At 52.1% G+C, this 27,435-nt stretch overlaps 1 protein-coding gene across 2 annotated transcripts in view; it reads right to left on the reverse strand.

Moving 5' to 3' along the window:
- Window positions 1-27,109, reverse strand: part of ZNF638 (zinc finger protein 638) — a 51,373-nt gene extending 24,264 nt beyond the window's left edge. The window contains exons 1-17 of one of the 2 annotated variants that reach the window (XM_080343221.1): window positions 26,478-27,109; window positions 25,844-25,974; window positions 20,634-22,272; window positions 14,822-14,883; window positions 14,573-14,611; window positions 13,808-14,121; window positions 11,916-12,238; window positions 9,313-9,459; window positions 8,835-8,966; window positions 8,433-8,491; window positions 8,225-8,268; window positions 6,593-6,754; window positions 6,425-6,496; window positions 4,945-4,997; window positions 3,782-3,843; window positions 3,533-3,571; window positions 1,014-1,327 (exon numbers count right to left, since the gene is read on the reverse strand). In XM_080343221.1, the coding sequence (XP_080199347.1) occupies window positions 1,014-1,327; window positions 3,533-3,571; window positions 3,782-3,843; window positions 4,945-4,997; window positions 6,425-6,496; window positions 6,593-6,754; window positions 8,225-8,268; window positions 8,433-8,491; window positions 8,835-8,966; window positions 9,313-9,459; window positions 11,916-12,238; window positions 13,808-14,121; window positions 14,573-14,611; window positions 14,822-14,883; window positions 20,634-22,073 (3,262 nt within the window). In that variant the 5' untranslated portion in view covers window positions 22,074-22,272; window positions 25,844-25,974; window positions 26,478-27,109. The remainder of the gene's footprint in view (window positions 1-1,013; window positions 1,328-3,532; window positions 3,572-3,781; window positions 3,844-4,944; window positions 4,998-6,424; window positions 6,497-6,592; window positions 6,755-8,224; window positions 8,269-8,432; window positions 8,492-8,834; window positions 8,967-9,312; window positions 9,460-11,915; window positions 12,239-13,807; window positions 14,122-14,572; window positions 14,612-14,821; window positions 14,884-20,633; window positions 22,273-25,843; window positions 25,975-26,477) is intronic. The other variant, XM_080343222.1, reaches the window with a different exon arrangement.
- Window positions 27,110-27,435: the final 326 nt, after the last annotated feature.

The raw sequence follows: 27,435 nt of genomic DNA on the forward strand, positions 1-27,435 counted from the left end.
TTCACAACTCTTTGCCTCCACATCTTTCCCACAAGAGCTCGGTACCTCTTGATTTTCGGAGAGCACACAGACAACAGCCACAGAACAGACCCGAGCAGAACAAATCAAACCAACCTTTAAAAATTCCTCTGTTCTTTTTTTCCTCTTCAGAATTTAAGAAGAACAACACCAAACAAACTGGTGTTTGAGCCAGAGACTGAGCTCTGAATGAACTCAGCTCTGCTGCCTTTGCAGAACTGGTTTGGACACTGAAGGATGAGGAGTTTTCAGTTCTTGTCAATCCCTGCCTACCCTCGCTGGCTTAAAACCTGAGCAGGCGTGGAGCAGCCCCTGTTCAGCAGTCACTGCTGTGATGAACCAATTGTGACAGCAGGGCAGGGAAACTCCAGACCTTTTCGAAGGCCCATTCTCCTCTGAGCTGCTCACAAAGCAACAGCAAAAAGTTCTTGTCAAAACTAGAAAGAAAAGCACCTGGGTGACCCCTGATAGATCACAGAACCCCAGAGTGTCAGGGGTTGAAGGGCCCTGGAAGGCTCATCCAGTGCAATCCCCCCATGGAGCAGGAACACCCAGATGAGGTTACACAGGAAGGTGTCCAGGCGGGTTGGAATGTCTGCACAGAAGGAGACTCCACAACCCCCTGGGCAGCCTGGGCCAGGCTCTGCCACCCTCACCCCCAACAAGTTGCTTCTCATATTCAAGTGGAACCTCCTGTGTTCCAGTTTGCACCCATTGCCCCTTGTCCTGTCCCTGGTTGTCACCAGCAGAGCCTGGCTCCATCCTCCTGACACTGCCCCTTTCCATATTGATCCCCATGAATGAGTCCCCCCTCAGTGTCCTCTTGTCCAGCTCCAGAGCCCCAGCTCCCTCAGCCTTTCCTCACACGGGAGATGCTCCACTCCCTTCAGCATCTCCGTTGCCCTGCGATAAACCTGCGATAAACCTCCTGAAACCAACTCAGTTTTCCCACAATGGAAGGGAGTTTCACTTGGGTGGCGCGTCGGCCCCTTTACCTTGGGAGCCGCTGGATCTGCGGGCTGCCCAGTCGTTACTGGCGGATCTGCGGGGCCGGGGGCTGCTTCTCAGCGGGTTCCTGGATCGCTGCGGTGAGCGGGACCTGTGTCTGGGGCTCGGCCGCCGCATGGGCCGCGGGCTCCAGCATCTCGGCCGCGTCGGCCAGTAGCGGCCGGGGCTCCGGGACCTGGAGCGCGAGCGGCGCCGAGCGGAGCTGGAGCCGGAGCCCCGCGAGCGCCGGGGGCTGGGGCTGCGGCTGCCGGAGCCCGAACGGCGCTTCGGGGTCTGGTTCTCCTTCCTCTCGCTCGCATTTCTAACAGAAACCCAAAGTGACAAAGTTTAGAGTCTGATTTGTTAACAAACGTACATTTTGCTACTAAACATAATTTACATACTGCTAACATGTTTACTTATTAACTTAGGATAGGCAGACACAACCGAAAAGGTGCAAGGAGGAGAGGAAAACCTGCACGGAACAAGACAAAGCTGTAAAGAAAACTTAAGTTACAAGCTGCAATGCTGTGGAAAAATAACACAAAGAAAAGGATACAAGAAAGAGTAAAGAATTAAGATACTTCCCTTGCTTCTTCCAAATTCAGTTTGGAAATAAGCAACCTTGAGACATTACAGCTAAAAGATTGACTGAGACTGAGAAACTTGGGAGGATGCATAAATACACATCCTCTACATATTGATCCTGCCTAGAAATGTTAAACTGAGGAAGAACATGGAAAGAAGCAACAGTGAGGAGATGCAGGGAAGAAGCCGTCCCTCCTACAGACACGGGAAGTTGTCAGGCACAGGAACCCTGACAGGACACACAGCAGTAAAAGGGAAAACCCTGAAAATGGACAGTGTGTGCTTAAATATCCTGAACATTCCTGGTGAACTTCTCATAGAATCATAGAATTGGTTGGTAAAGACCTTCAGGATCATCGAGTCCAACTTAACCTCAGTCTGTCCCTGCCCCATGTCCTGGGAACCTCATGTCCGTCTGTCCAGCCCTCCAGGGCTGGTGACTCCAGCACTGCCCTGGGCAGCCTGTTCAATGCCCCACAGCCCTTTGGGGAAGAAATTGTTCCCACATCCAACCTCAACCTCCCCTGGCGCAACTTGAGGCCGTTCTTGTCCTGTCACTTGCTATGTGGAGCAGAGCCCGACCGGGCAGCTCCCATCCCAACCACGTCCCACCCCACGCAATGTCCCATTCGCTCCAAACATCACTAACAATCCATTTAAACCCCGTTATTCCTGCGTCAAATAAAACTGTTTGAATGTATTACCAAACCCTTCCTGGTCTCTGGGCTTCCCGGAGGGTAAGGTCAGTTGGCTCACTGGCCCTGCCCGAGAGCACAGAGCCGCCTTCGGACAGAATATCCCACAATATCCACCAGAGCAGACGTGCTGCTGTTGGGAAGGGCTGCAGAAAGCACCGCCCAACAACGACTTGCACAGCCCAGCCCTCGCTCACCAGAACCGCCATTAAACGCTTCTCCCATTGACTCAAGTCCTCCAGTGACATGAGCTCCCTCTGGCTCGGCTGCCTCCACCAGCAGCACCGGGCAGCTGTTGCCGTGTGACGTTTGAAAACATCACCTTTTGAAACTTTGGTGAGGATGATTATCATTAGCTTGCTTTCTCTTTTTAAAGTTTCATTTCCCCTTGGAGAGACCTCAGCTCTGCAAACTGACCCAACCTACCTGACCTACATATTCAGCTTTGTAACGTTATTTTTTTAAAGGGAATAGTTAACTTCCCAGGAAGCGTGTCAAACTAATTAACACAAAGTCACAGGAAAATCCAGCACCAATTTCAGTCCTATGATACCTACTTGGATGCAAGACAGAATACATACAAATATTGAACCAGTAAAGTAATCCAATCTTGCTGAGATTCAAGAAGAATTAGTCCACAGGGCTTGGGGGTTGTTTTAAAAAATTAACAGTAAACAGCATAGTTTTAAGGACAGAAAAGACATGAGCTCATGAATTCCGGAGTGTTCTCAACTTCTGCTCACGCAGCTCCCCAGGGGCCCGTGGCCGGAGGAGCCGGCGCGGCACACGCTGCCAGCGGCGCACGCACACGCCTGCTGGCACACGGGCGGCTGCTGCACACACGAGGGGCCTAAGTGGACAGAGATTAAACCTACAAGTCAGAAATCATGCGGTTTAACCAGGATGTAACACTGGTCTCAGCCTCCTCCGTCACCGCTGTCTCACTTCAAGCCCTCACAGCAAACCCAGGCACAGGCACAAGGTTCAAGGGGTAACAAGATCCATCTTCAGCCTTTCCCATAGACTGCACTCTCTGCCTTGGACACCGTTTGCAATGCCAGGACACTCATAGCATTCAATGAACTCAGGACAAAAACCACACAAGCACTCACACCATTTGATAATGAAAATACACCACCACTAACAGAGCTTGCCAGGGAGCAGAACAGGAAAATTAACAGCATTAATTACCGTGTTTCTAAGAGCAACAAGTTAAAAACAGCCCGTAAGCAACGGGCAGTTACCTCTTGGAGGAATAGGACTCGGGGTTCCAGTCGGGGTACCTGTGCAGGGGTAAAACGTCCCGTCAGTGACAAAGCCGCAGCTGCCGCTGCAGCCCCAGCTCTGCCCACGCGCGGCTGCGTCTCCAGCCACGGGCCCGGCCCTGCGCTCCCGAAGCGCCGAGCTCGGCCTTTCCCTCCACCCAGCGCCGGGCACAGTCACACAGCCCGACCCCTGCACAGCGCACACCCCGCTCCCCGACCCGCTCTTACTGTTGGCGCAACTGGCGGCAGCTTTCGATGTGAGACGTGGAGTTCTGGTGCAGAATCCAGTCCTGAGGGCACAAAAACACCCAGACAAGCTTCATTAGTGCGTCCAACGGCCACATTTCGCACTTCCTGGCCACGTCTGCCCATATTTGACCTTCCCTCAAACAATCTTGCATCAACATCAAATGTCTCCCTTAGCATTATTACTTTTTATGCAAAAGACTAAAATCCTCATTGATTATCAAAAGCTGTTACAGAACAGAAAAGCGTCCAAGCGGAAGTTGAACAAAATGTATTAAATGAAGCCAACGCTTCCAGTAACACCCTGGGTTGATGTCACCACACTCCTAATGCAAAACTTGATCCAATTGCTGGCTATATGAGAAGAAAACAACTACTTGCAGTCTGTCCAGACTGTCAGAGTGATGAACACACACAGTAAATTAAGCTGAATAAATCAGAGAACCTGACACACCAATGCAACTGATACACAAGGTTTTGTAAAATAACTGGGGTTGTGAAATGACACATGATTTTTTCTAAGCCCACGCTGGTTTGTAACACAAAAGGTTATGAAATGTGTGGCTGGCAGAATCAAACTCTCCCGCCTGTTTGGTGCAAGGAAAATCTGGAGCTGGTTCCCCAGGGCTGGGAGGTGGGAAACCGCGACCAGTCCGGCTCCTCCTGTGCGTTGGGCAGCACAGAGCGCGGTGCCAACAGCTGCTCCGGCACTGACCCCAGCCCGGCCCCAGCAAAGGTGCTGCTGCACCACAGCTGCCCAGCTGCTCGGAACACGGAAAACCGGGGTTAAAGACACTCAGACACACGGGGAGCACAAGGCTCGTGATTTCCTGGAGGAGCAGATACACTGCGCGACCAGCAAACGAAGGCACGAGGAGATTTTACAATTTATAAGAATTGCAACTATGGCATCTAAAGAGAAGAAACCCCGAGCAGGGCAATGCAGGTGATCAGAGAATAAAGCAACTTTGGGGTCAATAAAAACCCCTGGAAAACAGAAAAAGCCAAAGAGTGAAGTGGTCGATGTCCATCAGATCACGAACAGCACCGACAAAGTGCCCAGCGCTCCCTGTTGTCAGCAGGATGAGGAGGCGGGGGGGCAGGGGCTGTGTGCGGGAGCAGCTCCGGAGCGCAGGGACACTGACCTTGCTGCCGGGGGCCGGGGGCTCCTCGCTCTTCACGGCCGCTCGCGGACCTTCTGAAACAAACGGGCGGGCGGTGAGGAGCTCGGCAGAGTTCCTGGAACCCCGCACAGCTGCAGAACCCCCCGCGGGACGCCTGACCACTGCTCTCACTGGGCACATGAAACAGCCCTTCGTTTCACCTACAGCGACTAATGGCACTGGCGAGACACATACACGTATATAAATGTACAACTATAGAAATGTACAGTCCTAGAAATGCTCCCACAGGGAAGAGTGTTAAGCAGAGATAAAAAAAATAACTAAAATCCTTTAATTAACACAGAACACTTTGCTGCCATTAAGGCTTTATCAGTGGAATAACCACGGCCACAAGAGTCTCCTCTGGGCGCAGAGGGACTGTGGAGGTGCCCAGTGTGTCCTCAAAAATCTTTCTCTTTAGTTTTCCTGGGCAAAGTGCACAGTGCCATGTGAGAGGCTCAGGAAACGAGAGACAGGAACCCAGCAGTGACACAGGGCAGGGGAAGGAGAATCACTGCTGCTGTCAAATGGTTATCACAGAATCTTTCTGGTTGGGAAAGCCCTTTAAGACCGAGCCCAACCGTTAACCCAGTGCTGCCAAGTCCAGCACTAATCCAGGTTTCTATAACAGGTTGAGCAACTCCAACCTTGCCGCATCTCCACTACCACATGCACAGAACTGAGAATTAATCCACATTCATGCCATGTTTAAAAGAAAGTCTGTTGCTAACCAGTCTGTTAGTAACCCAGGTGTAACAGCCGAATGGTCACAAGTCCATGGGGCCCAAGCTCTGCAGTCCTGTTGAAATACCACGGTATGTTTCTAGGATAAGGTCACGCTCCTCATGGACAAAGGGAAGGTGGGGGATGTAATTTGTCTGGATTTTGGGAAGGCTTCTGACCCTGTTCCTCCCAGAGCAGCTGCCGGCTGGGAGAGGAGTAGCTTAAGGGTTCTGGTGAACGTGGCCACCGTGGCTGGTGCCCGGGCAGCAGAGGCTCTTCCCAGGCTCCGTCTGCTGGACAGTCCCTGTATCGACCACCCGGATGCAGACGTTGGACACAGCATTAACAAATGTGCTGGTGAGCCCAAACCCGGTGGTGCTGCCGACTCTCCGGAGGGACAGGAGGTCATGGAGAGATCTGGATAGGTGGGAGCATGGCACACCAATTAGCGGGACAGACTTTAACAAGTTGAAAGGCTGGATTCTGCACCTGGGATGGAGTAACAACCAGGCACAAGGATAAACTGGGAGAGAAGCGTAAATCTTGGGTGTTTTTGGCCACTCTGGTCACCACAATGAACTGTTGTTTCAGGTTTCAGCCATGGAACATATTCTAACATTGGTTCTTTCCTGACATCCTCTGTCATCCGAATTTCTTGGCTGAAAAAGCTTCTCCTTCAGTTCACAGAGCAGAAAGGTTGAGCACAGAAAAGACAAAATCCCAGCAGTTTGCACCGTACCTTGATCAGCCACAGCTTCAGGACCCGCACCCACGTCGGCCACCGCCGCCTCAGGCGCCTGCGCCAGCGGCTCTGAAACAAGAACACGTTTGAGAAGACACCGGGATGTCAAACCGCCCGTCGCTCACGAGCGGCACCGCCAGCTCAACCGCCGGCCCCGGGAATTACCCGGCGCGGGGGCCGGCTCGGCCGCCCCGTTGTGCTGCGGCGCTGCTGCCGTCACGGGCTCCGTCCGTCTGTCCCCTGCGCTCCCGCTCTCTGGCTCTGCCGCCTGCGCTGCCGCACCCGCCGATCCGGCTGCTGCCGCCTCCGCGGCTTCCGGGGGCTTTGCTGAGGGGAACAGCAGGAACACCATTCCTCAGTTCAACACATTCAACTCATCCGTTTGCAAAACAAGAATGAACAACGCTATAAATTTTTCTGCCAGATAGTCAGAGGTAGAATCACATAAATTCCTGCTCCTTGGGACAAATGGGATGAAAATGTCCCTACAGGAAGAGCTTTGCCAAGCGCAGGTCTGGCTGTGGCTCTGTGGCTGCTCTGCTGCCCCACTCTCGCCTCCTTTCCCCAGCTCTTTGCTGTTCTGCATCTACAAACACCGTTCGTTATCACAGCATGAGCCAGGTCACCAGCAGCGAGAAAGGTGCCTGAATTTACTGCCTCCTGTCACTGCCCATGTCTCAGTATTCTCTTTTTTACCTATGTAAAACATCCAAAACCAAGTAAGTCAACAGAAACGCTTATTTCTGTACTCTTGCATTTGTGAAGTAAGAGTAAAAAACCACGTCCAAAACTATTGTGCAGCGCTTCCATTTGTGTCAGATTAGACACAGAAAACCCCAAACCTGAAGGGTAAGTTAATTCCAGCAAACTACTGGAAGCCATGGAGCATCTTTGTGAGTTTCTTTAGCATTGCGGTGACAACACCTCCCTCTGCAGCAGGTCTGTGTTCTCCTGTGCGCAGTGGCTGTCTGCATTCGGGAGAGAGCTGAGACGCGCTTACATGCAGCTCCATGCCCGCTGGGCTGGGAGTGATGACACCGACACACAGATCAAGACTAACAGCATGTTTAAAAGGCACCATTTCCATCAAGATAACGTCTGGTCCCCAACTCTGCTCAGAAAAATTGCTCATGAAAGCCAATAAAATCAGCAATATAAAATCATACGGCTGTTACTTCCAATGTCTTAATAACACCAAATTTCTGTGAAGTTTCATTGGCTTTTGATATATTTACTGCAGTCTGTCCTGTTTTCAATGAAGTATTTAAAACTACCATTCTTCTGTGCCAGCACAACATGAAGTTTCTCTGCCAGAGCAAGCACTAATAACAATTGCGATAACTTCTGTCTGCATTAGGGCAGAACTTTCTAAGCACGTGGAACCCACAGGAACATGAAGCACTGGGGAGCACCAGCACCGACTGTGAAAGAGAACAGTACGTACGCACGAGCTTTAAGTCAGCTTGAAGAATTACACTTACTTTATGGAGCACAAGTGCCACAATTACGTTTAACAGATGAGGCAATTGTTTAAAACAACAGAGCACAAGCACAGCCCAAGGTGGGGTGTTTCTTGCTACTTGAGGGTTGTTCTTTGTGGGGTTTTTTAAAGGAAAAAAATAGGGTCACATGAAAATGAAGATATTCAAAAGTATAAACCTGATGTTTTCTTGTAATTCTCTGGACTTGGTTTTGGTCACTATTAAAGAAATCATGTCCATAAACGGCAGAAATGGGAACAAGGCTGGAGGCAACAACGGGGGGTTTATCAGAGGATGGGACAGGGCAGTGGCTCACCTGGAAGGGCTTTGGTTGTCTTGGTGGAGGGTGCCCGGTGCTTCCTGGAGCAAACAGAGGAGCGAAACACAGAAATCGGCGTCAGAGACAATGGAATATTCAAACAGCTAAAAGCAGCCCAGGCCCGGGAAAACACGAAGCCAAACTGCTGTGAAGTGTGCGGTTTGCAGAGGTTGTCGCTACCACAAACACCTGAGGCAACACTCACTTTGTACTCGGTGCAGCTTTTTTAGGAGTCTGAGTCCGTTTTTTGGTCACAGCTTTGGCCTGAAAGGGACAGAGAGAAGAACTTTTACTGCAGCGTTTATACTTCACATACAAATGTGTGTGTATATATGCATACATAAATATTATTAAGTATGTATATATATTAACATAAGGGTTATCTTTCACTTGTAACCGATTATATTCACAAATATCAAACTTAACAAAGAACAATAGGAAACCTGCGCTAGGAAGTGCGGTTTTATGTGTGTTTTGGACTGATGTTTATAAAAAAGGAAATTTAAAAATATAAAATAACACATAAAATAAACTCCTAAGGGTGTTTAGTGGAGCAGAGCAGGCTGAGCAGCAGCAGCCAGTGCCACACACAGTCTCCCGCACCTACCGGCCCAGGCGATTCCTTCGGCTTTTCCGCCACGCTGATTTTCACCCGTTTCCCGTTCACCAGCACGGGCACGGTCTCTCCGTATTTCACAGCTGCGATCACGGCTTCTTTGTAGTTCATTTCCAAGAAAGCCTAAAATAAACGGCACTTCCAGTCCGTATTGATATTACAGACACAAGACACAATTTGCTGCCATTTTGCCCTAGAACACCTGCTCACAGCAGAACTGCATGTGCTCTCTAAGTTCACGGGGAGTCGATGAAAAAGTCTGGATTTCAGTATTATACAAAAAATATCCTAATTCCTCTGACATTTAAGACTTAGTAGCAAGCAAGACTGAATTTAATCAGTTAAATTCACAGCTATTCCACAATTACGTACATGATCTTTAATGACACACTCTTCAGGAAGCCTGTTCAGCTGAGCATTCAAATACGACACTTTTCACCGCTTGGCAACTTTTCTGCAGGAAACTCACCTCGTTCCTGGAGCGAAGCACAAGGATGTCACTGACTTTGCCAAACGGCTGGAAAATGTTCTTAATGTCTTGGTCTGTAAAGCCGTCGTCCGGTAAATCGGAGATTTGAAGGACCGTCCCAAAACTCAGCAGCTCCTCGCTCAACAGCTACAGAGTGAAAACAGAAGTAAACACTTGGCAAGTCAAGTAACAACAAGAAAAAAGGATGAGTAATAGAAATTACTCCGAAGCAGTCGGACTGCTTAGGTCACCGTGGCATTTGGAGTTTCTTGCTTTTTAACACAAGGACAGAGCCGTGATATTGTTGTTCCGCTGCTCTGCCGCATTCTCCAGGGCCCAGAAGCCAGGACACGGCATTACCAACAGACACAACATCACCTTTCAGTTTCTATCACGTCCCACAGATCACACAGCCCTGACCGCCTGGGCAGCTCCGAGGGGCTCCACGATTCCATCACTGTCGGTGTGGTGGGTTTGGATTCAAGCAAAACCTTTGAGAGCGTCTCGCACAGGACCCTCCTGGCCGAGGTGTCCAGCTGGGGGATAGGGCGGCGGGCGCGTGATGGGCTGGCGGGTCAAAGGGTTCTGCTAAATGGGGGCATGTCGGGTTCCACACGATCCAACACTAATGTCTTCATCAAAGACTTGGGCACAGGACTCGAGGGAATTCTAAGTAAGTTCGTTGAGGACACTAAACTGTCAACACTCCGGAGGGCTGAGAGGCCCTGAGAGGGATCTGGATAAACCGGAGAACTGGGCAATCACCAACCGCAGCAGGTTCCACAAGGGCAAGTGCTGGAGTTTGCATCTGGGACAAGGTCTGTCTTCTTGTGAGCTGATCCTGCCACCCCTGGTGCCGCCATTCCGAGCCCTGAGGTGATCTGGGTGTCTCTGGTGCCGCCATTCCAAGACCTGAGGTGGTCTGGGTGTCTCTGGTGCCGCCATTCCGACCCCTGAGGTGATCTGGGTGTCCCTGGTGACACCACTCTGAGCCCTGAGGTGATCTGGGAGTCCCTGGTGACACTACTCTGAGCCCTGAGGTGATCTGGTTGTCCCCGGTGACACCACTCTGAGCCCTGAGGTGATCTGGGTGTCCCTGGTGCTGCCATTCCGAGCCCTGAGGTGATCTGGGTGCCCCTGGGGCCACCATCTTGTGTGCTGAGGTGATCTGGGTGTCCCTGGTGCCGCCATTCCGAGCCCTGAGGTGATCCGGGTGTCCCTGGTGCCGCCATTCCGAGCCCTGAGGTGATCTGGGTGTCCCTGGTGACACTGCTCTGAGCCCTGAGGTGATCTGGGCGTCCCTGGTGACACCGCTCTCAGCCCTGAGGTGATCTGAGTGTCCCTGGGGCCGCAATTCCGAGCCCTGAGGTGATCTGGGTGTCTCTGGTGACACCACTCTGGGCCCTGAGGTGATCTGGGTGTCCCTGGTGACACCACTCTGAACCCTGAGGTGATTTGGTGCCCCTGGGGCCGCCATCTTGTGTGCTGAGGTGCTGTGGGACACGGCCGCTCTGGCTGTACAGCCTGGGGACGAGAGGCTGCAGAGCAGCTCCGTGCAGAGGGATCTGGGGATCTGGTCGATGACAAGTTGAACATGAGCCAACAGTGTCCCTGGCACCAAGTGGGACCCGTGTCCTGGTGCATCCAGCACCCTGGGGTGTGTCAGGAATGGATGACATTACCTTTAAAGGTCCATTCCAACCCAAACCGATCTGTGACCTCAAGCACAGCACGGCCAGCCGGGCAGGGAGGGGACTGTCCCACTCTGCTCTGTGCTGATCTGACCTCACCTGGAGCATTCACTGTGTGCAGGGCTGGGGACACAGGAGAAAAGGAGATAAAGCTACTGGAGTGTCCAGAGGAGGCTGTGGAGTCGGTGAAGGTTTGGAGATCAAGCCGTGTGAGCAGCGGCTGCAGTCCCTGGGTTTGCTGAGCTGGAGCAGAGCAGACAGGGCAGAGCTCATGGGCTGCAGGTTCCTCAGCAGGAGCAGGAGGGGCAGGGTGAGCTCTGCTCTGGGACAGGGACACAGCCCAGGGAACGGCAGCAGATGTGCCAGGGGGGGCAGTGGGACATGGGGAAAAGGTTCTTCCCCAGAGGTGCTGGACACTGAACAGGCTCCCCAGGGAGGTGTCACGGCCCAACCTGACAGTGTTCAACAAGAGACTGGACACCGTCCTCAGACACACGGAGTGACCTGTGGGGTGTCCTGTGCACAGACAGCAGTTGGACTCCATGATCCTGCGGGTCCCTCCAGCTCAGGCCATTCTGTGATATCATACTTTTAATTACACAATAAGCTCCTCCAAACAGAGCTCATCACTCACATTTTATACAAACAAGCACCCAGTAGAACCAGGACCCAGATTAGCAGACCTTTCTCTCTGCTGTTGCAAAGCTCTTAGAGAGATTTTGCTTCACAGCTGTTACAAAATCCTTGCAGTGTAAGTGACCACGCTCCGCTGCAGCCAGCAATCCCTGCATGAAGATGCATTATCTGCTGCACTGAATCAGCAAACAGAACGGTTCGTCTTTCCACAGGTGACCCCCCTGCAATGAGACACGAACCCAATTCGGCAAACAGAGAAAACCCACAGGCGCTCACCCTGTTGTCAGCAGCGGGATGAGCTCCGCCGGCTCCTGAGGACGCCTCTTCCTCTTCCTCATCCTCTTCTTGGCTCTGGGGTACATCATCCGTTTCAGGAGGTGAGGAGCTCGACCCCGGTATCGCAGTCGCACCTTTCTTCACAGTCTTGGAAGAAACTCGTGTTTTCAGCGGCTTCTTCCCCGCCAGCGGGTGCGAGCGCGGCGCTTTTCCCGAGCCCGAAGGCCCTGGCCCGCTGGCCTGAAGCGACTTATGTTTAGTGATCTCAGCTACGAAGTCGGGTCTCAGCGTTTTCACCACGGTCTCCAGAGAAGGTTTTCTGTCTGTGAGCCGAAGGGAAAACAAACGGGGGTGGGTTGGTTCGTTTTTAGCAGAAAAGGCACATATATCACTGTTTAGTTTCCTACAGTTGTAGTTTCACCACCCACTCCCCATTCCATCTCCAGAGCCGCTCAAGAACTTCAATCACATTCCAGCAGAGATGGTCTATAAATCATAATAGAATAGTTGAGTTGGAAGGGACCTGCAGCGATCATCTAGTCCAACTGCCTGAGCAATTCGGGGCTGACCAAACATTATTAAGGACATTGTCCAAGTGTCTCTGAAACACTGACAGGTCTGGGGCACCGAGCACCTCCTTGGAAAGCCTGTTCCAGTGTTCGACTGCCCACACAGTACAGGAATGTTTCCTTTTGTCAAGCCTGAACATCCCTGACCCAGCTGTGAACCACTCCCATGTGTCCTGGCCCTGCCTTAATGGCCCTGGAGAGAGACCTAGAGCTGCGGTTTATTTATATGACAAAACAACCCTTGCTGCACCACGGAGTGCGGGGAGAGTCACAGAACGGGCTGAGCTGGAAGGACCCACAGGGCCGTGGGGCCCAACTCCTGCCCTAACGGCTGCAGCAAGGGAAGGATCGTTTAATATACCCTGTATCGTTCTCTGTCTTGCTCTTTGCCCTACAGACCATTCTTTAAATTATTCTTTTACACTCTGATACCACGTTTATTCCCTGCACACTTGTTTTCTGAGGAAAATTGATGTTTTGGTTATTAATCACTTCTTCCTCTCTTTTTCTACAGTTGCTTTTACCCTTAAGAAGATGATCTTTTGGAAACTGCCTGTCCCTCCACAACCTTTCAGCTGGACAAGAGCTCGGCATCTCTTCATTTTCTGAGAGCGCACAGACAATGCAGCCCGGCTACAGACCAAAGAAAACCAGACCTTTAAAGGTCCTGTTATTTTCTCTTCAGACTTTAAAAAGAAACAAAAACTGCAAATAAACAGGTATTTCAGGCAGAGACTGAGCTCTAACTGAAGCACAAGGAACCGACGGAGCTCACACGGAATGTCCTAGAACTGCGAACTGGAGGGAGTTCACAGTCGCAACACGGTACAACAAACTTTACTATTACAAAGGGTGTTTCATGACGAGTCTTTACTGTCCCGTGCTCTCGTTTCCACAGAATTCCTCCAGCACACTGCGCTGTCCTGCGCATCGTGCCTCCATCAACGGGCACCCGAGTAGCCCAGTCTTCCCCGCAGCTCTGCTGCCTTTGCAGAACTGGTTTGGACACTGAAGGATGAGGAGTTTTCAGTTCTTGTCAATCCCTGCCTACCCTCGCTGGCTTAAAACCTGAGCAGGCGTGGAGCAGCCCCTGTTCAGCAGTCACTGCTGTGACGAACCAATTGTGACAGCAGGGCAGGGAAACTCCAGACCTTTTCGAAGGCCCATTCTCCTCTGAGCTGCTCACAAAGCAACAGCAAAATGTTCTTGTCAAAACTAGAAAGAAAAGCACCTGGGTGACCCCTGAAAATAAACCTCTTGAAACCCGCTCAGTTTCCCGCAATGGAAGGGAGTTTCACTTGGGTGGCGCGTCGGCCCCTTTACCTTGGGAGCCGCTGGATCTGCGGGCTGCCCAGTCGTTACTGGCGGATCTGCGGGGCCGGGGGCTGCTTCTCAGCGGGTTCCTGGATCGCTGCGGTGAGCGGGACCTGTGTCTGGGGCTCGGCCGCCGCATGGGCCGCGGGCTCCAGCATCTCGGCCGTGTCGGCCAGTAGCGGCCGGGGCTCCGGGACCTGGAGCGCGAGCGGCGCCGAGCGGAGCTGGAGCCGGAGCCCCGCGAGCGCCGGGGGCTGGGGCTGCGGCTGCCGGAGCCCGAACGGCGCTTCGGGGTCTGGTTCTCCTTCCTCTCGCTCGCATTTCTAGTGGAACAAACACATAGAGTGATTTTGGACAAGGCAGAAAGCAATAACTAACCCAAGACTATTGAAATAGCCTTTCTGCACAAAAGCAGTTCCCTGGTTTAACCAGGATGTAACACTGGTCTCAGCCTCCGCCATCACCGCTGTCTCACTTCAAGCCCTCACAGCAAACCCAGGCACAGGCACAAGGTTCAAGGGGTAACAAGATCCATCTTCAGCCTTTCCCACAGACTCCACTCTCTGCCTTGGACACCGTTTGCAATGCCAGGACACTCATAGCATTCAATGAACTCAGGACAAAATCCACACGAGCACCCACACCATTTGATAATGAAAATACACCACCACTAACAGAGCTTGTCAGGGAGCAGAATGGGAAAATTAACAGCATTAATTACCACGTTTCTAAGAGCAACAAGTTAAAAACAGCCCGTAAGCAACGGGCAGTTACCTCTTGGAGGAATAGGACTCGGGGTTCCAGTCGGGGTACCTGTGCAGGGGTAAAACGTCCCGTCAGTGACAAAGCCGCAGCTGCCGCTGCAGCCCCAGCTCTGCCCACGCGCGGCTGCGTCTCCAGCCACGGGCCCGGCCCTGCGCTCCCGAAGCGCCGAGCTCGGCCTTTCCCTCCACCCAGCGCCGGGCACAGTCACACAGCCCGACCCCTGCACAGCGCACACCCCGCTCCCCGACCCGCTCTTACTGTTGGCGCAACTGGCGGCAGCTTTCGATGTGAGACGTGGAGTTCTGGTGCAGAATCCAGTCCTGAGGGCACAAAAACACCCAGACAAGCTTCATTAGTGCGTCCAACGGCCACATTTCGCACTTCCTGGCCACGTCTGCCCATATTTGACCTTCCCTCAAACAATCTTGCGTCAACATCAAATGTCTCCCTTAGCATTATTACTCTTTATGCAAAAGACTAAAATCCTCATTGACTATCAAAAGCTGTTAAAGAACAGAAAAGCGTCTAAGTGGAACTCGAACAAAATGCATCATATTTAATGAATCCATCTGTATTAGAAGACAACAAACGACTTGCAGCCTGCCCAGACTGATGAACACACACGGGAAATTCAGCTGAATACATTGGAGAACCCGACACAACATGGGATCTGCAAGTCAAACATCATTTCCCCAGAGGCATCACTTCTCAGGCCTTCAGCTCAAGAACATCCACCCCAATGATGTTCCAGCTGACGGTCACTCACAAAGTCTGAGGAAATTCCTCATACACACCCTTATTTGTTTTTATATTAAAAATAAAACCTTGACAAGAGTTTTACTTGGGAATCACTGGCAGGTTAAGCATGAGATCAATCCAGAAGTACAATGCAAACCCTCAACCTTGAAAATTACTTAAACATAGGTTTAACTTTAAACACAGATTCAGTGTCCAGTAGGAGAAACGACTTCATTGCAGTGCTGTGCTGGTGACAGTGACCCAGCTGTGCTGGTGACAGTGACCCCAGCTGTGCTGAAACCAGCTGCAGCTCTGCCGGTGTCACCTCAGCCACCACCAGGACTAACCAGCCTTCAAAACACAACTTCCAGCTGCTTTAACGTTTTAAAATAGGTTAAAATGCTTGAATAACACAACTGATACACAAGGTTTTGTAAAATAACTGGGGTTGTGAAATGACACATGATTTTTTCTAAGCCCATGCTGGTTTGTAACACAAAAGGTTATGAAATGTGTGGCTGGTAGAATCAAACTCTCCTGCCTATTTGGTGCAAGGAAAAGTTGGTGCTGGTTCCCCAGGGCTGGGAGGTGGGAAACGGCGACCAGTCCGGCTCCTCCTGTGCGTTGGGCAGCACAGAGCGCGGTGCCAACAGCTGCTCCGGCACTGACCCCAGCCCGGCCCCAGCAAAGGTGCTGCTGCACCACAGCTGCCCAGCTGCTCGGAACACGGAAAACCGGGGTTAAAGACACTCAGACACACGGGGAGCACAAGGCTCGTGATTTCCTGGAGGAGCAGATACACTGCGCGACCAGCAAACGAGGGCACGGGGAGATTTCAGTGGTTGTGTTCACAAAAGCATTCCAGATGTTCAAACACAAAAATATTCCTTGGAATTCCCTTTGCATCAGTGTCCGAAGGGACAGAGGGAAGGGTGAGAAACCACGGGCACAGCGAACATGGGGAAAGAGCCACAACGGACCAGCAGACACTTCTCTTCCTCGTAATAACCCCTTACTGAGTAACCCCATTCTTAAGAATTCTATTTTTCTAGAGTCTTCAAGTTCAGGAAAACTGTTACTCAAGGGCTAAAGCAACTTGGTGTGTGGAAATGAAAGAAAATCAGGCTTCAGATATCCACTCGCGCAGTCCCAGCTGCAGAAACACGCGGGGCTGCGAGGACTGAGGGTATTTTGCTTCCAAGCCTCTCCAGCCACCAGTCTGATGAGTATTAACGAGACCAGCAGGTCTGCAAAGGGGTTTTCTCCTCCCTAACCAACACAACAGGCTTCTCGTCTTCAAGTCCCCGCATCAGCGCCCTGTGGCGTCCCACGAATCCCAGGCATCTCCATCGCTGCACATCCCTCCTCTTCAGCTCCTCCATTGCCCTTCAGTCCCTGCAGAAACATCTCCCCGGTCCGTCTGTCCGCACACATGGATCCTTTTCCCCAGCACCACCGCCGCAGCGCGTCCTGGCTGGGGCAGAACTCGCGGCCGGTTTCTTACAGCAGCAGCTCCTCAATCGCCACATCTTTGTAACTTCTGGAGACCTCGCGCATCCCCACCACAAAGGGGCTGAAGAAGCAGGTGACAGAGCCGAGTGTCTCCGGTCTCCAAATTCGCCTGTAGTTCAGCTAGAAAACAAACACTGTAACACACCGTAAATACAATCCCTCATGCTGGCAACAGCGCAAATCTATTTGGGTCCAAAAGTGACGTGCAAAGAGAGGAATCACACTTTATTATGCCAATATATCCACAATTTCAAGTTGAAAATGAAGCTGCTCTGTGAAATATTTAGAAAATGTTTCAATACGTCAGGGGTTTTGTAGATACAGTTGAAAGAAGACGACACACCCCTCTAAGGGCAGAATGGGGCACTCTGCCCTCAAAAGTCTGCAGGACACAAATGCAGGAGTTGTTGAGAACCCCTCCAGGCCAGCAAGGCACCTCAGCATCAGTTAACTCTCCAAATCAATGTTTTGAAGCCCAAAAAGCCCGTCTTCCTCACAGAGCCAGTTCTGTAACCCATGTCCAGCCATCCCCGCCGGGCTGCAGAGACCTGCCGACACACGGTGCAAACGAGAACGAATCCTGCCCGGTTCTGACGCTGCTCCAGTAACAATCAGCTTTCAAGTCCCTGGTAATTCATCATCGTTTATCCCCAACCCGCAATATTTCGGGCAGCCTGTTGGAGAGCGGACAGCTGCTGCTCTGGGTGTGCGCTGTTGATCCAAAATGCAGAGTTTCACCCCTGAACAAACATCTCGGCAAAGCCCAGCGGAGGCGGCTGGAAACAGCGCCAAGTAACAGAGCCTCCCCCGCTTCTCGCTAAAGGTCCGGGGGCACTTTGGGGAGGAAGAGAAACGCTACACAGAGCTTTTCCACAGTTACCTGAGTGCGTTCAGCCCTGCTGCCCTGAAAACCTGTTTCTCAGGGTGAGCTGTACCAGAGCTGTGCCGCACGGATGGAAGACACTGTCACTTCTGACTCCCAAGCAACACGTTGGCAGAAAAAGCAAAACAAAACCAACGCAGCTGAGCTGAAGGAACAATGGGGACGCGGTTCAGGTGAGCAAATCCAGCCTTGTGGCCGCTGTCGGTCGGCACAGGTCGGAAGCAGGAGCCGCGTCTCCCATCCCACCCTGGCCCTGGTGTTGGAGTGAACTAACACTCGCTAACACGCTTGGATTCTCTCGCGTGCAGCTTCTGCTCCAGCCCCAGCCGGAGAACTGACTGTAGGTGTGTGAGGACCAGACTGCACTAAAAGAGTCCACAAAAAGATGGTTGGTCACCGTGAGTACTGTGAACGTGAAATCCATCCGTGTAACGTCATCGAAACTCTGTTCTTCAGGTATCCAACCTCTTCAAGCGTTGGATAAAGGGAAGGTCGTCCTCAACTGGCATCTTCCATCATCTCCATCCATTCTTATTCCACGTTATCCACGTTGCTTGCCTGTTTTCTCTCCAGTTTCCCACAAAGACACCTGGTTATAAAACAGGATTCCTAAACTGCTTGTTGTGACTTGGTGGGACACACCAGAAATCACCGTGTGTGTCCAGTTATTTGGAGCTAAAACCCAGTTCATTAGAGGTGCGGAGCAGCAGGGACGGCAGGGAGGAACGTCCCTCTGAGCAAGGCTGGGACGGTCCCTTCCCCCAAACCCGGCTGCAATCCTATGAAACACTGCCGCTCATTTGTTATTTTTCGGCCAAGATTTCACAGCACCGCGGCAAACGGCACCTACACCGCGTGTGGAACAAGCGGCTGGTGCGAGGTGCTCCGGCGGCCAGCCCGCCTGCCCAGCGCTCCAGGGGCCGCTCCACGTGCTTCCTCTCAAACCAAAATAACTGCACGGCTAGGTCACCCTGAACCTGCGGCCGAGACAAACACACCTGTGTTTGTAAAACAAACCATGGCACTGGAAGCAAGAGCCATCTTTTGTTCTTCAGAATTCATAAATACACATGGCTGACACTTCTTGAACAACCGGGGTTTTTTTCCAGTAAGAAAAAAAGCGTAACTCTTGTGGCTATTGTTCAACACCAGTGTCTAAACACGCCTTGTCCCACGCCATCTCAACCACTCTGAACTGCCTACGCAGCAGCAGGTGTAACGCCAAGCAAAAAACACCCTACGGAATCAAGATAACACCAGGCAGAGGTAGAGGCGGCCGTGACAGGGAGGAAGGGCCGTGGAGCGTCTGCAGAACACGTGCTACACCAGTGCCCGCAGCACCGCGACTTGTAACCTTGAGTCTCTTGTTGTGATTTAATCCCAACCAGCAACTAGGACCACGCAGCCACTCGCTCACCCCCTCAGCGGGTGCGATGGGGAGAGAACAGAAACGGAAGGGAGAGATTGTGGGTTGAGGTAAGAACAGCTTAATAGGACTGCTAAAGAACAGAAAATAATAATAATAATAATAATAATAATAATTATATATATATATATATATATAAAGTGATGCACAGTGCAACTGCTCACAGCCGATCCCAGAAGAGCAGAGACCTCAAACACAATTGCCCTGAACAGCCGGCCCTGGGGAAAAGAGTCCTGGTCCCGACCAGCCGATGGCAGGAAGAGAAGGGAGCGCAAAGGGCTGGAAACGCCAGCAAAACTCAAACCAAAAGACCGTGCCAGCTACTGCAAAGATTCTACCAACTAGGAAGCAAATTAACTCAACGCCAGCAAACCAGCACAGCTGTTTGGAAAAATTCACCGCTAATTTGTCAGTAATTGTCAGCAGAAACATTTACTTACTTGTAGGAAGTACCAGTAAGCAAGCTACTGAATAATTCGCATTTCAGTGGATTACACTTTTCCAATCTGCTTCGTCCATTTATTAACACCAACCCAAACTGGTTGCCATGTTCCATTTTACCCAGTTTTATTTTCAGTCGAACTTCCCTTTAAGTTCCCAAGCCTGGCCGAGCAGCCGCAGCCCCTCCTGCGTGACAGTGCTTGAGGCTGCGCTTCCCTGCAGCCCCCGCGCGGCTGCCCCCATCTTCCCATTCACCCCAGCACCAACAGGGGCTGCCGCTCTCGCATTCGCTCCCCAGACTGCAGCGACTCCCGCGGGCTCTCCGCACCATCACCGAACACTCTTTAAACACAAGAAACTAATCATCAGTTATTCAACCTTTTAAAATGCCTTTCTCCTGCGTTTCTGACACATCAAGCCTGCGTCTTTCAAGACAAATCCACAGCTTTCGGAACAGTTCTCTCTCCCAGGATTCACCGGCTCCTTCCTTCTCTTCCTCCAAGAGCTGCAACTGTGAATTGCTTCAGCGCGGAAAGCTCGGCAGATGAATGAAGTGTTCTGTGTGGCCCCAGCTCTGGTCTTCGCCTCTGGAACAGGCAAGGGCACAAATCCCGTATTTGGGAGATGACGCTTCTGCGGCTCAATAGGCTGCTTTGTTTTATCGCAGGCTTTGCGGGAGGGCTGAGCACACGACCTCCTTCTGTCCCAGCGCGGGCCCGCAGCCCCTGTGTGCACACGCCTTCGTCACCCAGATGGCGTCAGGATTTCGCTCCACTGACAGAGGGTTTGTTTTGTCACTTGAAACCCATTGCAGAACACAGAAATATTTTTAAATATAAAAAAGAAAACAAACTCTGAAAAGCAATTTGCAACAGGACACGCTGTGCGGCAGTTACAATAATTCACTAGCACTGTTTCTGGCACTTTGGAATTTGCACACAAGCCCCAAACTGGCGACCAGCATCACAATTCGTTTAGCGCACAGTAAAGGAAAGAATTAGTTGATCAAACAGAGCAGCGGGTGAGATGCTGAGTACAAGCTTATGCGATAATCTGGGAAAGACACTTACCTCCATGTGAGTGCACTCAATGCTACACAGAGAACACACGTGCGGAAACGCTCGCGGCGACGTGGCGTAGTAGTCGTTCATCATGGTGGACGTGGGCCAGCGCTTGGTCCTGTGTGCGCCGCGCTGCAGGAAGGCGGGGAGCCAGGACGCCTTCACGATCCCGAACGGGGAGCGGATGGGCCCCTCGGGCTCCGGCTGGAAGGGCTTGGGGCTGGGCGCCGCGCCGCTCTGGGCGCCGGGCTGGCTCGGCCCCGGCTCGTGCACGATCCGCTCGTGCGGGATCTGCTCGTGCTGGCTCACGGTGGTGATGAGAACGGCGGAAAAGGGCGGCTGGGGCAGCGGGGAGATGATGTGCTGGGTGACGGATTGCTGGACCAGGGGCGGCATGACGGGCGGCAGGATGGGCTGCGCCAGCGGCGGCAGGATGGGCGGCAGGATGGGCGGCAGCACGGGCGGCATGGCCGGCATGGCCGGCTGCGCCACCGGCTTCACCACGGGGAGCCCCACGGGCGACGGGCACAGCGGGGGGACCTTTCTGGCGGGCACGGCTGGAAAAAAGGAGCCGGGGTTCGATGAACCGTTCTGGAACACGGGCGGTTTGATCAAATCTTCGACTGGAAACACGGGGCTGCAGGGCACGCTGGGCGGCGGGACGACCACGGGCACGTTCTGCTCCCGCTGGAAGTCTTCCCTGCTCTCCCTGCCCAGCGCTTCGGGATTATAGACGGACGCTTCCAGAGGATCTTCTGTCGGCTCTTCAGGGTCATACGCACGCACTTCCAGAGGATCTTCGGTGTAACCGTATTTACTCGCGTGCCCATAATCAATCACTTTACTCTTGACGGCTGCACCGCTCGTACCACCAACCATTTCTTCCCCTCGGCCCTGGGAACGCGCACCAGCCGCAGAATGACCCATCTTACGGATTCGGATTTCTCTCAGGATGAGTGGCATGTTCTCAGGCGTTAACTGCTCATCTGGATAGCGGCTGAGCTCCTCCAGATCTTCGTTAGACAGCCCGAAACTCGCTAAAATACTGGAAGCGCTTTCTGGCGTGTAGCGGTTCTGGGCGTTGGAGCTCTGCTCCGCACCCCGGGCCGGCCCGGGCGGCTTGGGCCCCGCTGTCCCCGCCGAGCGCGGGGCCCCGTCCCAGCGCGCCGAGCGAGCTTCTGCCTTCTGCTCCTGGTGTGGGTTCGGCTTCTCCTTGACCTGCCTCGGATCGGGTCTGTGCAGAGTCACCAGCACCTTTATCCTGTGCGAAAGCGTCGACTGGAACGACTCCTGTCCCGAGAGCCCCCGGGGGGGCCCTTGCAGCGCTCCGGGCGCGGGTTTGCGCTGCAGGTCGGCGGCATCTCCCGCGGGGAAGGGTCCCGGGGGCGTCGCGCCGGACGGGTTCACTTCTCTGGGCCGCTGAGGTGAAGCTCCTCTGGGGCCAAACATGATGCTCTTCAGCAGGGCCTGCTGTCCCCAGGCATGCGGAGGCGCGGGGCCGGCGGCAGCCGCGGTCAACTGCTGAAGAGCCAGGCGCGTCTTAATCTGCGCGAGCTGTAAAGGAGGAGGGCCCGGCACAAGCGGGCTCGCAAGGCCAAGGTTCAAGGAATTCACAAGTGGTGCGAAACTTTCCAAGAATAACACAAAGCTGAAAGTTAAAACACAAGTATTAGATTATTTTCTCTTTGCACCTGCTTTACACAGTGGACTCTATAACCGGTGAGAAACACAACCCAAGTCACCAAACAGTATTTACATGACAGGTTAAATGGTACTTTTTGAATCCAAAATTGCGTTGAACAAAAACTAAATAAAAGCTTAATATGCAGTGAATAAATAACAGATAATCAGTAAATGAGCTTTACCCGACAATTTCAATGTCTCAGATAACACACTCTTCCAACAGTGTTTTCTAAACCTCGGTGTTCCAGTTAGCGACAGCATAGTTTGAATCTATTTACAGTTAGAGCTGTTTTCTGAGCAACAAGCCAAAGCAGCGAAACCCCCTGGAGATATTGCTGAGGTACAGATTGTAAGGGGAACCATTATATAAAGAATTCAAACCCGTCACAGCTCGGCCGTCAAGTCCTGGTGGAAGCGAAGCCCAGAGATGGTTTTCCAGGCCGGACACTCCCCGAGCGCTCTCCCGGGTAAACTACCATACCCTGAAAGCATCCAAAGGGTGGGACAGGCCAGGAAACTCCCATCGCCCAGATGTTAAAGGCACCATCTTATATTGCAACAGCTTTAAAGAGAAAGGTGTCAAATCATACAGAACTGAGACCGTCTACATACAGGCATAAAAAAGCACAATGGCAACGGGAACTGCCGGCTTTTAGTCAGCTGAAACCACCGAGAAAATCCTGTAAGGCGGCAGAAGAACGTACAAATACAGGTGGAGTAAGATAAAGCGATGCTCACGCTAACAAAATAAGAAATACCACAGAATTTGGGTAATGAATTCATGTAGCACACTGCAAAAGTGCAGAACCTGAAGTCAAACGGATCCGGAGAAGCCCTCACGCCATCTCTGTGCGGTGGGGTGACCCCAGCTGGCAACCGGGGCCACGCGGCCGCTCAGTCACCCCCAGCCAGTGAGATGGGAGACAATCGGAAAGGGGGAAACAAAAACCTCGTGGGGTGAGAGAACAGTTTAATAGAACAGTAAAGGAAGAGAAAATAGTAGTAATAATAATAATAAAAGCATCCACAATACATATACAGAATAAGTGATGCACAATGGTCCCATCCAGCCCATCCCAGAAGACACGGACAGCAGTTCACACTCAAACACCATCGCGTTGAACGGCCCATCCTGGAAATAAGAGCATCCTGGGCCCAAACAGCCAGTCCTGGAAAGAGAAGCGAGCAAAAGGCTAAAGCACGAGCCAGAAAATCTGGCTTCCCCTATATATATATGTACACACACACATATATATATGTATATATATACGGAGAATGATGCTAATGGTACAGAATATCTCAGTGCCCAGCTGAAAAAGCCCAAACGTCAGGGAGTCCTCATCTGCTTTTCATCCCAAGGGGGAACCACAGCCTGGCTGCTGGGAGACCTGAACTCTGGTCTGTAGGGTGTGATCACACTATTCTCATGGTAATCCAAACCAAAAGACCACGCTAGCTACCAAAACCACAAAGAAAACCACCTGGATCCCAGCACAAGCAGCGCCCCGCCGGCCCTGCCTGGATCCCAGCACAAGCAGTTATTTAATAACAATTATTTAATGTTAATTCAAGCACAAACTGAAGTCAGGCCAAGGAGAAACGGCAGCTACAGAAACATTCAAACATCTCTTCTCCAGTACAAAAAAGCCACAATAAAGAAAAGATTCCCTGCAGAAAACAAGCCCAGAAGTCCGGCCTCTCATCCAGGGCTCCTCACCCAATATTCCTCCTCCGTCAACAAATGAAATCACATTGAAACGCTCACTGCATGTTCAGCCAAGTTCCTTTGAGACGGTTTCCAAACAGATTACTCAGCAAACGTCCACCAAATAATCTCTTGCCTTTCGGTTGTGCAGAGCGGGCAGGAAAGCCGAGCAAGCCACTCCACAGCCAGCTCAGTGCCCAGCGTCACCGGGACACCGCTGCTGGTGTAGGACAATTCCCAAAGCAAATCCCTCAGGCACAGGTTGTTGGACAGGAAATTCGGGTACACAGCCGCTTCACCCCAGAGCGCGCTGCTGGGATAACCTATGTCAAAGCAAACCAGATTACATTCCTCTTGGTTTTCAGTGAATATTCTGAACTAAAATCTCACATAACTTTTTCTTACTTTGTTTTAGGAACATAAGGGAAAAAACACCTTCCATTTTGGGCACTAAAAACATTAAAATAGCCTCACTGAGGTAGGACAGAGGTTCAACACCCCACGTGCAGCCCACGCTATACGTTCATGTACTCTCTAAGTCCCGAAGCTTTCTTCAGTTAACGGTCTAAAGGCTGTAATGTCATTTTACCTGAGATGTTAATTAAGCAGAATAGTCAAAGGGAGACTTTTCCCAGAACGCAATAAAACACCGCAGTGTGTGCAGGACACGGTCACGCCAAGCCTTCTAAAGGACCCTCCAGAAACGGCAACACCCAGAGCCAGCAGAGCCACCGGCCCAGTCCCCGCGGTGCTGGCAAACACCGCTGGGAACAGCCTGTTCCGGCAGAGACGTGACACCAGCATTTAAAATTACCTTGCTGGGTGTCCTGCTTTCGGTTGGGACAGAGGCCCTTCTCCTCCTGGCAGGTGGTACAGAGCTGTTAAACCGGGGTCAGCGCTGTTAAACCAGCGCTGGGCACACAGTGGTGTCCAGGCTGCTGCTTTCTGCTGCTCTGGGCCCACCAGAGTGGCTGGGGGGACACCCGACACAGCCACAGGGACGTTCCACACTGTGTAATGTCACGCTCAGCCGTGTAAGTGGGGTGGAGGAACAAAGAGGGAGAGTTTGGGCTTCCAAGCAGGTGAGAGCCTGGGCAGGTACCCAGAGAGGTGGTGGATGAACCATCCCTGAGACACCCCAGGCCAGGCTGGACGGGGCTCTGAGCAACCTGAGCTGGTGCAGATGTCTCTGTCACGGCAGGGGGGGCACTGGGGGGCTGTAAGGTCCCTCCAACAAAAATCACGTGTGATTCAATGACTCTAAGGTGCTGACAGCCTTTGCTTGACTGTCACTATTTCACTTTTCCCACCATCTCCATCTCATCCCACGAGTTTTCTGTCACTTCATCTCCCTTCTCGTGTCCCGCCAAGTGAGTGAGTAGCTGCGTGGCTGCGGCTGGTGTCATTCTGCACGTTTAACATCACGTTGCTGTCCCCGCAGTGTGACCGTCCCACGCTCCCAGCCTGGCCATGGCTCTGTCTTCACATTTCGCCAGCCACAGCCGGGTTCCCACAATGTCATTATATCGAAATGCAATCTTCATTTGGCTGCAATCAGCATACATCCAGAAAATTCCATTGTTTATAGAGACAAACCGGCAAAACTTTCCCTTTCAGTGACTGTGCGAGATTTTCTCCCCTGATAAAACCTTCTCTTGTGACTACAGAAAGCAACTCCCACATTCTCACAAGGTGTCATTGCCAAACCTGTAACTCAGCCTCCTGGTTTGTGACTGATTTTTGCACCGCACGGCTGGCTCAGAGCTGCTCCCGATGCTCACAGGCTGCAACAGCACAGCTTCGAGACACAGGTACCATTTGTATTTCTCACCTTCAAAACTAAGAGCCTGAACCGGCAGCCGTGCTGCTCAGTGCTGTGTTTTCCTCTTTCCGCTCCCAGGACTTCTCGTATTTGCCTCAAATCTGCAAGCACCCACTGCTTGTGGCTGCTGTGCCCTGTACCTGTAAGAGAAAGGAGTTCTCTACACATTTGTATTGGCGTAGTGAACTGTCGGCTTTCTTACCATCCCCATCCGGGTCCCTTTGCTTTGGCAGCATTACCTTTGCACAAAGTAACGCTGCAAGCAGGCTGGAGAGAGCTTAAAGGTGCAAACCCAACTCTTCACTGCTCAATACGCGCTCAGGCTGGTAGGATTCAGCAGATCACTAGTGGAAGCGTTAGCGTTCCCACTGCTCCCAGTACCACCAGATGGGCACAGGAACAGGTGGCCGCACTGCTTCCCCAAAGGGCTCCTCACTGCTGCGCTGCTCCCCCAAAGGGCTCCTCACTGCTGCGCTGCTGTCACCATCTCCCTGTATTTTTTTCTTCTCTTTAGTATGTTTTTTTACTATTCTCAGTTCACATTTTTCCTTTGAAATCCTTGAGCTGGCGGGAGGGAGGGGGTAAAAGCTCATCCAAGCCGTATCCTCCACCCAGGGAGGGTGCGAGACCGTCCCCGACTCACCAGATGAACAAATGTCATCGTTAAACTCCCCAGCGCGTGCGTCAGGAGACAGAACTTTCCGCTCATCCGCCCGCGTTGGGCAGCTTGGCAAAGCAAACTGACGAAGATGAAGGGAAAGCAAGGAGGGTGGCTTTTGGCTTCTCCGGGATGCTGTGAAACGTGAAGGTTCAAGGTGAGCGCAGTGGGCTCCGCGGAATTCCACCTGTTCTATTCACTTCTGATGAAGCGTTGGCAAGGTCAGGATGTCACCGCGCCAGGAAAGCAGCTAGAGGATCGCAAACACCCCCACAATTAGTTCTTTTGAAGACGAAGGTGAGAATCAAGCCTTAAATGCCCTCTTGTTTCCTTAGTCCTGGCATCACTTGACCTTCCAGCGTTTCTCCTGGGGTCAGCGAGGACACGCAGCCCGGTACAGCTCCAGCACAACAGCAGGACACGGCCTGAACATCGACCTCCACAGGAGGAACCGCTTCCAGTGCTTGGCCTCCGTTTCTTGCCACTTCAGGGTGCAGTTACGGCCAGGCCACACGGCAACAAGTGTCATAGATCCGCTCGAGTACATTGGCCTTATTGTGCACTGAGTAAAGTCGCGAATGTTGCGCTGCAGAGGGTTTCAGAGTCGCTAAGGGCTCTACGGCACAAACACAGACAACTTTCAAAACCTCAGTGTCTCAGTTTAACGCCAGCCGGCAGCCAGGACCACACAGCCGCCCGCTCACTCCTTCCCCAGGCGGGATGGGGAGACAATCGGAGAGAGGAAAAACCTCGTGGGTTGAGATAAGAATAGTTTAATAGGACACCAAAGGAAAAGAAAATAAACAATAATATACACAGAGCAAGCAACACCAATTGCCCGCCCGTTGCCCAGCAGGAATGTTTGTCCCCCGGCCAACTCCACCTTACACACCGAGCGTGACGTGATTTGGTAAGAAACATCCCCTTGGTCGGTTCGGGTCAG

This window comes from Nesoenas mayeri (genome assembly GCF_963082525.1).
Source record: "Nesoenas mayeri genome assembly, chromosome: 4".
Lineage (NCBI taxonomy): Eukaryota > Metazoa > Chordata > Aves > Columbiformes > Columbidae > Nesoenas > Nesoenas mayeri.